The following is a 12,118-nucleotide window of genomic DNA, read 5'->3' as shown; positions in this document are numbered from 1 at the left end:
AAAAATCACATAGATAGATTCAGGAAAGGCATTTGATAAAATCCAGCACCCATTAATGATGAAAACTGTCAGCAAAGTGGGAATAGAGGGATCAAACCTCAATACAACAAAGGCCATGTATGAAAAACCTACAGGCAACATCATACTCAATGGGCAAAAACTAAAATTGTTTCCCTTAAGGTCAAGAACAAGACAGGGCCCTGGCTGGAGTGCAGGCCTGCAGACTGAGAGGTTGCTGGTTCAATTCCCAGGCAGGGCATATACCTGGGTTGCAGGCTAGGTCCCCATTTGGGGGTGTGTGAGAGACTACCAATCAATGTTTCTCTCCTTCTCTTTCTCTTTTCCATCCTCTCAAAAAATAAATGAAAATCTTTAAAAAAGGAACAAGGCAGGGATGTCCACTGTCACCATTCTTGTTCAACATAGTACTACAAGTTCCAGCCACAGATATCAGACAAGAAGATGAAATAAAAGGCATCCAAATTGGAAAGGAGGAAGTACAACTGTCATTATTCACAGATGACATGATATTGTACATAAAAAACTCTAAAGCCTCCACCAAAAGAACTACTAGATTTAATCAATTCTTTGCTTTAATTCAGCAAAGTAGCAGGATACAAAATTAACAACCAGAAATCACTGACACTTGTATATAGCGATAATGAAATCTCAGAAAGAGAAACTAAGAAAACAATTCCATTTACCATTACAGCAAAAAAAGGTAAAGTATCTAGGAATAAATTTAACCAGGGAGGTAAAAGACCTGCACTGAGAAAACTACAGGACATAGAAGAAAAAAGAAAGATGACACAAACAAGTGAAAGCATATACTGTGTTCATGGACTGAAAGAATTAACATAAATTTCCATTCTACCCAAAGCAATCTATAGTCAACGCAATTTCTATTGAGGAAGCATTCTGATTTTTCTTTTTCCAGGGTCATTTCTAAAGGTTACCAAAAGAACTTTTAATTTTGTAATTCTGACATCTTTCAACTATGCTGATGCTGTTGGGAATTTCAATGGCTAAGATTCATATTATTTTGTCCTTAGATTCTTAAAAACAAAAAGTTATAAAAGAATCTTATTTCTCTAATAATCAGCACATACCATATATACTACATTTCTCACTTAAAAATAGCCTGACATTTGCCTATCACAGAGCTATCTACTATTTGCCCCACTATTACCAGTACAATTTTAGATAAGAACGATACATTTCCTAATTTTCAAAAATGTCAGGATAATGTGAGAAAATACATGTGAACATGCAAGTATTAATACAAATAAAAGGTATTACTAGCCCATTAGCTATCCTTTCATTTCCAGTCACAGAAATACTCTCATCTCCATTATTATACTTTATAGTCTCAACTCTCTCTTTAAAAGTGTTCCTCCTCCAATTGCCTGTAAATAATACTCCACATGCACTGTATAACTGGCTTTAATCCACACCTTTAGCCTTAATCCCATTACCTACCTCCATGCTAAAACTTACATTCAGTTGATATAGTCTACCTAATTATTTTTACCACAAAACACCTTTTGCTATTGCAAGAGACTACAATGAGTATTCATCTAACTTCCTATCTTTAAAGACCAATCCAAGTGTATTTTTAACATATTCTGAATAATATTTTTCTAAGATCCTTTAACAACCATCGTTTTTACTACACACTTGACATTCAGTCATATAAGGCATTACAATTTATCCTCCTCTTTGCATGCTGTCATCTCCCCCAATAAAATACTCTTAGCACCCTACCACAAGCACTTCATAGTTAATTACTAAGCTTTTGTTTGTTGGAGTGTTTACTTTGTTTCATATCTCAATTACAAAGCAGCAAGTCCAGTGGCAGAGTGCCGGTATCAATAAAGACATTGATACTGAATCTCAAAGTTTATACCAACAAATAAATAAGGCATTTGACTCTCTAGTCCCAAACATTGAAACTGAGAATGTAGAAAGGTCCGATAAACTAACATGTTTCCTTCTCAATTTTGCCTTAATTCTTAAACATTATAAATCAATGAGGAAAGGATGCGTTATTTGGTAACTTTTCATGTGGAGAAAATGTAGTTAGTGCCCAAATCATGTATGTATAAAACAGAAAGCAAGACTGATAAAAGACTCACACTGAAAATCAAAACTTTAAAATAAACACAAAGAAGAGTATTTTTAAGCCTTCTCTGTTCCCAAGTTATACTTGCACAAGTGACAAAAAGTGTTTATGAAGGATAAAAGGCACATAAGCAGAAAGAAGACAAGGGACTAGTATTTAAAATTCTTGTACATTAAGAACTACAGCAGGTCAATGAGAAAAAGAGCAAGAACTCAACAGAAAAATAGACAGGTATATCTGAACAAAGTATGCACAGGGAAAGAAACTGAAATGGCCCATAAATGCGAAAAGATGTCTTACTTCATTAGTAAAACGAAAACACTGAAAAATGGTGGATACTACTACAGATCTGTAAGATTAGGCTCCCTATTCTCCTCCTACTGGTAGAAGTTTAAATTGGTATAATTACATAGTAAGAAATATGACAATATTTAGTACAGATGAGTATCTGCATATTCTAGGATACAGCAAATTCTCTGCTATGTATAACATCCTACAAAAGGATGTTATTGCAGCACTGTCTTTAATAGCTAAAAACTGGGAACTAGCCATCAATATTCATAAAATGTGGTAGAGACATACAATGGAATGTAACACAACTGTTAAAAAAACTAACTAGTTCTAAAGGAATTTCTACCATAAAACTAGATGTGCATTCCTAAACATTTGATGTTCTGAACACACACACACTAAAATACCACCGATTATGTGAAAACTTCTAAATCAAATACTAAAAATACTATTTATATAAAAATCAAACACTAAAACTACTAATTATATAAAATGTTGGGTTTGGAGCAGACCAGTCTAAACCTATACAACTTTAGAACCTGAGCACTAAAAATGAAAATAAGTAACAGCAACTGGAACCTCAGAAGATGGACAACAGCTTAGCACTGTCCAAGCAGTGTTGACAACGGATTCCTTGGGAGCTATTAAAAATGCATAAAAATAATAAAGTGGAAATGCTGACCTGTGGATGCTGAGACAATGTAGACAGCAGTGGAGGTGAGAACAAGACATTAAGAGCCCTACAGTATTAATACTGTAACTTGAAGGAAAATACCCAAGTACAGATAATCACTTAAACAAACCAACCAACCAACCAACCAACAAGCTGAGAACCTATTCCTTTCTTGCTAAAATTGTAATTCTACACTCTTTATCACAATTCTCCTTACCTGGAAAATAAACTAACAACTTTCCCACTGATCTGACATCATACCTGTATTTACCAATCACTTATGTACTATCTAGTTTATAAAATACACTGTAGCAGAAGTGACTATATTATGTATCCACACTGAAATCTCAGGTAAATCTGTATAAAACTATGTATTAGAAGAGAATACATACAAGTTCAGAATACAAGTAGTTGAGGGAGAGGGTAATAAGAAGGCGACAAAGAAATCATTGTTACCCATAATGTCCTCTTCATTATAAAGTAACACTGAAGCAAAAAAAGACAAAATGATGATGTGCTATACATTAAGTTCATGTATCCTTGTTCTATATACTCTATAAATTACTTTTTAAATCATGTAAAGATGAGCTAACATTGCAAAGGGACACCGAAATGGTCATGTTTGTCACAAAACAAATTTAGTGTCTAGAATAGGCTGCAAAAATGATTTGATCTTTCTATCCACCTTCCTGCCCAATTTGAGTTCATTGCTTTTTAGTATAGCTATCTGAAATAACAGGGATGTGGAAGCCTAGTTCTACCATTCACTTCATAGTGTCCACATTTACAGAATAACAAACATACCTTAATGTCCCCTTGAAAGGCTTATTTTCTTTTTTAAATATTTTATTTATTTATTTATTTATTTTAGAGAGGAGAAGGGAGGGAGAAAGAGAAGGCGAGAGCATTAATGTGTGGTTGTTTCTTGAGCAACCCCCACTGGAGACCTGGCCTGCAATCCAGTCATGTGCCCTGACTGGGAATTGAACCAGCAATCCTTTGTTCTGCAGGCCAGAACTCAATCCACAGAGCCACGGCACCCAGGGCGAAAGGCTTATTTTCAAATAGACAATGAATTATTATAAATTGCAACTTTCCCTTGAATCTTCACATATACATCTGAAGTGTTAAAGCCAACTCTTACTACTAGCTAAGCTACTGACTTTATACAGATTTCATTCATTTTTCTACTAATATCCTTTTTCTGTTCCAGAATCCAATCCAGGATACCACAAAACATTTGGTCCTCAAGTATCCTTAGTATCCTCTGGTCAGTATCAGTTTCTAGTCTTATTTTTCATGACCTTGTAATTTTTGAAGAGTACTGGTCAGGTATTTTGAAAAATATTCCTCAATTTAGGTTTCTCTGATTTTTTTTCCCCTCAAGCTTAGAATAGGATTATGGATTTAGGAAAAGAATAAATATCATGGAGGTGAAGGGGATATGTGTTATTACCATAATTTATAACTGACAATGTTAGTCTTTATCACTTGTTTAAAGTAGCATTTGTCAGGTTTCTCCATTGTGAAGTTACTATTTTTTCCTCCATCTATTCTTTAGTCCAGTCCACATCTGAGGGATGCTTCTGAAGAAGCAAAGGTTGAGGGGTAGGGTATGGGGAAAAGTATCTACAAATCTTTAGAATAATTCTGTAAAATTTATCCCTTCACCATTTATTTATTTACTCAGCCATCTATATCAGCACGGACTCATGCATATTTATGTTCTACTTTGGGTAATAATCAAATACTAGGTTATTTTGTTGCTCAAATTGTGGACATTGGGAGCTCTTTCAGGTTGGCTCCTATATTCCTTTGACATGGGCCCATCATTTTATTTTTCTGGGCACTTCCTTACTTTCTGGCACCACTAGAGGCTCTAGTGTCGCCTTTGTATTTTCCTTGCTCCAGTCCTAAAATCAGCCATTTCTCCAAGGAGTTCTGCTTCGTTTTATTGGTGAATGTATTTAGAAATCAAGATCCGGGCACTGGGTGTCTGTTTACTAGTGTGTTACTGCTTCTAGCCCCTCTCAGTAGAAAAAGCTAAGAAATTTATGTAGGTGTACTAATGCAAATATAAGTACATACATAATTATTTGTGTATGTTACCTATACATATTTTAAATTAAACACGAGTTTCTACCGATGTCCTGACACTAATTCTGTGGTATATTTTATATATCAGACTGAGCTTCCTTCTCATACCTAGCACACTCAAACTGTATTCTCTATTAGCAAGCAGTCCATTTCACTCAAGCTGCAGTATCAGTTATAACAAAACAGAAAAATGAAACACATTTCAAAATGGAATCCCATGGTAGGTCATTTCCAGTGCTGGAACTATACATCAGCACACAATTAGAACTGTATACAAACCTATTTTTTTTTTTTTTTAACCCGTGTCCTATTACTTCAATGTTCATTGATCCTCGAACAACACACATTTGAACTTTGCAGGTCCACTTCAGACACAAATTTTTTCCAGTAAATATTGTAAATGCATTTTCTCTTCCTTATGATTTTTGTAATATTTTCCTTTTTTTTTTAACTCCTCAACCAATGACACTTTTTCTTTGCTTTTAGAGAAAGGAAGGAAGAGAAACATCAGTATGAGAAAGAAACATGGCCCTGACCTGTGTGGCTGAGTTGGTTGGGTGTCATGCCGCAAAGTAAAGTGTCCCTAGTTGATTCCCTGTCAGGGCACATACCTGAGTTGCAGGTTTTGTCCCTGGTGGAGATGCATATGAGAGGCAGCTGCTCAATTTTTCTTTCTCACATTGATGTTTCTCTCTCCCTCTCTTTCTCCCTCCTTTCCCCTCTCTCTAAACATAAATAAAAATCCCTGGGGGAAAAAAAAAAGCAGCAAACAAACATCAATTGGCAGCTAACTGCACACACCCAGACTGGGGATGGTATGCACCTAGATCAAAGATTGAACCTGCAACTTAGGAATGTGCCCTGTCGGGGAATCAAACCTGCAACCTTTTGGCTGTAGGGTTAACACTCCCACCAACTGAGCCATACCAGTCAGGGCAATTTTTGTGGTAACATTTTATTTTCTTTCGTTTACTTTGTTGTAAGAATACAGTATATAATACATATAACATACAAAATGTGAGTTAATTGACTGTTCATGTTATCAATAAGGCTTCCAGTCAACAGTAGGTTATTAGTGGTAAAGTTTTGGGGCAATAAAGGTATATATGAATTTTCGGCTGCAAAGGGGGAACCAGTGCTCCTAACCCTCACATTATTTAATGGTCAACTGTACTTTCTCTTGAAAAGCCACTTTCCATTAAAAAAAGAGAGATGAGAGACCAATGTCATGTCTTACTATGTATACACACCATCAATACAACATTTTAAAAAGAAAACAGAAATTATGTGATTTGCCCTACATCATACATCATACCACCAGCAAAGGGCAAAGCTGGAACCTAACTATGTTTAAATCTAATTATTCTACTCCAATTTCCAGTCTCTGCATTGCCCATCATTTTAGGTTATAAAAAAGAAGTTAATTTATAAAATAAAAAATAAAAACCAAAGTGACCTTCCCCCATATGCTCAATTCCCTACTAGAGCTTTTCTCAGCTGTTTCAAGAGAGAAAAAGTAGTTTGGGAAAGTGTAGTTAATCTTCTCTAAAACCAATAAACAGAATAAAGTAAGCATTCATATTTAGAGTTAAAACCACAACTAAAATAAACATAAATTTATTCAGGGAACAAATATTTACTTAATAACTACTCTACAAGTTAGACAAGCAAATGAGACACACACGCTCACCTTCCCAGAGGAATTCATAATCTAATGAGGCCAGGTATGTGATTCGATGTAAGAAACTTAATAGAGGAAATAAGACAGTAACAAGTGAAGTGTAAATATACAGGCAGTCTTTACTTTTTTCCTCTTCTCTTAAACTATTACTAACGTTATTAGTTTGTAATAGATTTGACTGTTTTCTAGCAGAAGTGAGTAGAATATCTATTAAAAAGGAATATTTGGTTATAGTTGAAGAGTAACTATTACTTTGATAGGTTAACTGCTTCAATGCTGAAAAGCAACAAGATACAATAAAACTTAAGAGGCAACAATTCTGGATTTCTATACAGATTCTCTGTGTTATGAGTTATCCAAGAGCGGGTAAACCATTTAACCTCTGTCTATATGTAACCATATTTAAAATAAAGCTATCGTTTGCCCTACCTACTTCACAAGACTTTTGAAGGCTCAAAGGAGAATTTCAGCAAGACCTGAAGTACTCTTCAACTGCAAACTACTATTTATTTAAAATTATAGACAGACAGACATATACATGTATACACACAGTGTTATTTACAAGGACACCAAGAAACAATGACGCCCATTACAGAAGTGCTTTGACCTCTAGTATTCTAAATTCTGCAAAGAAAAAATGAATCTAATCATTTAGTTATACACTTATATATAACATTAAGAAATAAAGATTAAATCCTATGAAACATCAGCTAGAAATTTAACTGAAAATACTTACCTTAACAAAATTGTCAGGAAACATTCCTCTTCTTCCATTTAGTTCTCCTTCTAGCCATCCTTCCTCCTGTAGTTTTTTCACATTCCTGATGATATCCCCAACTCGAATAGTTAATTCATCATCATGTACAGCATCATAGTCAAACTCCACAATATAGTCAACTAAAAAAATAAACAATAAATTAATGTTTAAAACTTAATGCATAATACTATTAATCATATTACTAAACCTAGGAAACTGTTTAGCAATAATAATATCACACAAAAATACAAGAACTACCTTAATGATTTTAAATATTTGGCTACATCAGCAACTTTTTCAATTACTTTGTACAAAGCACTGCACAAGTTTTAAGTAGAAGGCTCAATACAAAGTATAATGCCCATCATCAGTTCTTCTTATAGTCAGATATTATACCCTTTGTGTTTAGGGGCAGAAAAACTCCAGTCTCCATGATCACATCTCTTGATAGTTATATCTTGTGTAATTCCCTCTCCTTGAATGTGAACAGGGCCTGTTAACTGATTTCTTTTTTTAATTTAAAAATTTCATTTTTTCTTTTTTAAAATATATTTTATTAATTTATGCTATTATAGTTGTCCCATGCTTTTCTCCTTTATTCCCTTCCACACTACACCTCCCTCCTTAGTTCATGCCCATGTAAATTCTTTAGCTTTTCCATTTCCTATACTATTCTTAACCGCCTCCTGTCTATTTTGTACCTACTCTTTATGCTTCTTATTCCCTGTACCTTTCCCCCATTCTCTCCCCTCCTCCTCCCCTCTGATCTCCATTTCTGCAATTCTCTTCCTGTTCCAGTTGTTTGCTTAGTTTGCTTCTGTTTTTGTTTTCTTTAGGTTCAGTTGTCGATAGTTGCGAGTGTGTTGTCATTTTACTGTTCATAGTTTTTGACCTTCTTTTTCTTAGATAAGTCCCTTTAACAGAGCATATAAATGAGGGCCTGGTGATGATGAACTCCTTTAACTTGACCTTATCTGGGAAGCACTTTATCTGCCCTTCCATTCTAAATGGTAGCTTTGCCAGCAAAGAGTAATCTTGGATGCAGGTCCTTGCCTTTCATGACTTTGAATACTTCTTTCCAGATGCTCCTTGCCTACAAGGTTTCTTCTGAGAAATCAGCTGATAGTCTTATGGGAACTCCTTTGTAGGCTTAACCCCCTAAAATAAACATTTATAAGGATATAAATTTCACCTTTAAGTATAAAATTTTAGATTATAGGACATGATTTATACATACCATTAACATTTTACATAGCTCAATAAAAGAAAAGCAATTAACAGATTTTCTATTTAGATAGCATGCTAGCCATACCTCCATTCATCTCTCTTCCTCCCATAAGAATAAGAAAAAAGATCATACACAGGCAAAACCTACAACCAAAAAAAGGGAATACAGGCAGACACTGTTGGTTACCAAACCAACAGACATTCCCATACTGACTCCCCCTCCCTCCTTTCTTACTGAACTTTTACAAGTGAGACTTCTTTTGAAGACAAGATAAAGAATAGGTATGATTAGGATGAGAGAGGAGAAAGACGAAAGTGACCAGGATCTTTGCTAAATTAACCTACCCAAGATTTACAATACCTTTAGATTTCTTGTTACAGCAGTTACTTGATCTTAAGTTTTAAGTGTATTTTACTCAGTATTTCTATTTGCAGCTGAAAACATCCCAACTTCAGAAGGGAGCCAGTGAGAATTTTTTAGTAATAAATTTGCGAAAATGGGGCCGTAACTGATAAAGCCAGAATAGGAAGCCCAGAGAACTTAAGGAGCTATAAATGAGATGCCAAACTGCTCTGCAGAAGCCCAGAAAGGCTAGAAATTCACAACAGGAGGGCTCACAGGAAATGTAAACCTGAAAACAGGGAAATTAATCTCCACATGGAAGAGCTGACACCCATTATCAATCACAAAAGCTGTTAAGACAATAATGCTCAGTGGGCAGGCTCTTTTCTCCCAAAGCAAAAAAAAAACTAAAGGGTTAATCACATCAGTAACACAAACATTCACACAGAGTTTGGGGAAGCCAGTATAGTTATTAAGAATGAATGCTGGTTTCTTAGAGAAATGACTACTGATTTCCAGAATTTAAAGGCCTCCAGAGCCATGGGCAGCTACCCACCTGCTAATTCTAAAATAAAACTCTAAGTCCTATCAACATAAACAGAGTTCCCAATCAGCTTTTGACTAAAAGGAACCAGAAATCTTTGGAAATACGGGCAATTCCAGGGCTAAGGCAAAATGAGCCTGGAACATAGTGTTGTGTCACAAAGCAGGAAGTTCTCAAACAAAGATGAGGTGATGCGAAAAGGACACAGAAGTGATATTAAAAAGGCTCCTGCCGTCCTGGCCAGTATGGCTCAGTTGGCTGGACTGTAATCCTGTAGACCAAAAGGCCACAGGTTGAATTCCTGGTGTGCCTAAGTTACAAGCTGGATCCGTGGTAGGGTGAGTGCAAGAGGTGACCTATCAATGTTTCTCTCCTTTAGTCTTTCCCTCCCTTCCCCTCTCTAAGCATGTCCTTGGGTGAGGAATGAATGAATGAATGAATTAATTAATTAAAAGGCCCCTACTGGCCATATCAGGAAACCCTCAACATCAAAATAAATAATAGCAGTAACTGAATACACTCCATTGAATAAAGTAAGAAACCACGAAGTCCATACATGCATAAATATTAATTTCTTAAATTTTATGATTGGATTATGATTAAGTAGGAAAAGGTCCTAGTCTGTAGAAATTACACACTAAAATATTCAGAAGAAAGGTATTAGGGGAAAAAAACCTCTCTGTACTATACTTCTGAAATTTCTACATTATATTAAAACTTGTAAAAATTTAAATCTGTGCAAATTTGAATCTTCAAGAGATGTACAGGCCTACATCAAAGACATTGCAATTTCAGATCTTGTCAGTGTGGCTCAGTTGGTTTGGGTGTTGTCCCGCAAAGCAAAGGGTCATGGATTCGATTCCCAGTCATGGCACATCTGGGTTGTGAGTTCGCTCTCAGTCAGGGTGCATGTGAGAGGCCACTAACTGAAGTTTCTCTCTCACATCAATGTTTCTTTCCCTCTCTCCTTTCCTTTCCTTCTCTTTAAAAAATAAAATCTTTTTTAAAAAAAAGATATTGCAGATTCAGTTCCAGACCACTGCAATAAAGGCAGTATTGCAATAAAGCAAATCACACAAATTAATAAGACAAAACAATGAAGTTTGTCACATCAATTGATTTTTCCTTTCACGAACGATTTCTATGTAGCATGCAATGCCATTTGACAGCATTTTCCCCATAAAACTTCCACATATTCAGGATCCGCTTCTAATTCTAGTTGTCTTACTATTTCCACCACCTCTGTAGTTACTTCCTCCACTGAAGTCTTGCACCCCTCAAACATCCATGTTAGTTGTAATCAAATTCTTCCAAACTCCGGTTAATATAAATATTTTGACCTTTTCCCATGAATCTACAATGTGCTTAATGACATGTAGCAAAATAATTCACAAAATAAAATTGTGAATTATTTCCAGATTTTCAATTTACTTTGTCCAGTTCCATCAGAGGAATCACTATCTATGGCTGCTATAGTCTTACAAAATGTATTTCTTAAATAATAAGACTTGAAAGTCAAAATTACTCTTTGACTCACTGGCTACAGGATGAATGTTGTATTGGCAGGCATGAAAACATTAACCTCCTTGTACATCTCCAGTCTTGGGTGAGGAGGTGCACTGTCAATGAGCAGTAATAGTTTAAAAGGAATCTTTTTTTCTAAATAGTAGGTCTCAACAATGGGCTGAAAATATTCAGTAACCAAGTTGTAAACAGGCTTTGCTTTTCCTTTTCCATGTTGTCATCCAGGCTTTGTTGTTCCTTTTATGGAGCACAGGCAGAGTAGATTTGGCACAGCCTTAAGGGCCCTAGAATTTTCATAGTAAAAGAGCACTGACTTCAACTTAAAAGTCACCAGCTGCTTTCACTCCTAACAAGAGAATCAGCCTGTCATTCGAAGCCAGGCACTGACTTCTCCTCTCTAGCAGTTAAAAGTCCTAGATGGCATCATCTTCCAATACAAAGTTGCTTCACGTACATTGAAAAAAATCTGTTGTTTATATAACCAATCTTCATTAATTATCTTAGCAAGATGGCTTCTTGCCTTAAACCTCATGAACCTCTGCTAGCATCAAACTTTTCTTCTGCAGCTTCCTCGCCCCTCTCAGCCTTCAGGGAATTGAAGAGAGTTAGGGATTTGTTCTGAATTAGACTTTGGGTTATAGGAATGTTACGGCTGGTTTGATCTTCTATTGAGACCACTAAAACTTTCTATCAGCAATAAGGCTGTTTCACTTTCTTATCATCTGTGTGTTCACAAAAGTAGTACTTCTAATTTCCTTCAGGAACTTGTCCTTTGCATTCACAACTTGGCTATAACTGGCACAAGGAACCTACCTTTTGGTGTATTTCAGCTTTCAACTTGCCTTCCTAACTAAGCTCA

At 35.6% G+C, this 12,118-nt stretch overlaps 1 protein-coding gene across 2 annotated transcripts in view; it reads right to left on the bottom strand.

Annotated features, from left to right (window-relative positions):
- CD2AP (CD2 associated protein) overlaps positions 1–12,118 on the bottom strand; it is a 132,809-nt gene that overhangs the window by 93,007 nt on the left and 27,684 nt on the right. For both annotated transcript variants that reach the window (XM_054569470.1, XM_054569471.1), the window contains exon 2: positions 7,601–7,761. In XM_054569470.1, the coding sequence (XP_054425445.1) occupies positions 7,601–7,761 (161 nt within the window). The remainder of the gene's footprint in view (positions 1–7,600; positions 7,762–12,118) is intronic.

Source organism: Pteronotus mesoamericanus, unplaced genomic scaffold (assembly GCF_021234165.1).
Source record: "Pteronotus mesoamericanus isolate MK-2021 breed Mesoamerican mustached bat unplaced genomic scaffold, CSHL_Meso_final contig_20, whole genome shotgun sequence".
Taxonomy (NCBI): domain Eukaryota; kingdom Metazoa; phylum Chordata; class Mammalia; order Chiroptera; family Mormoopidae; genus Pteronotus; species Pteronotus mesoamericanus.
Note: the sequence above shows the minus strand (reverse complement) of the source record. Positions and strands in the feature narration are given on the sequence as shown.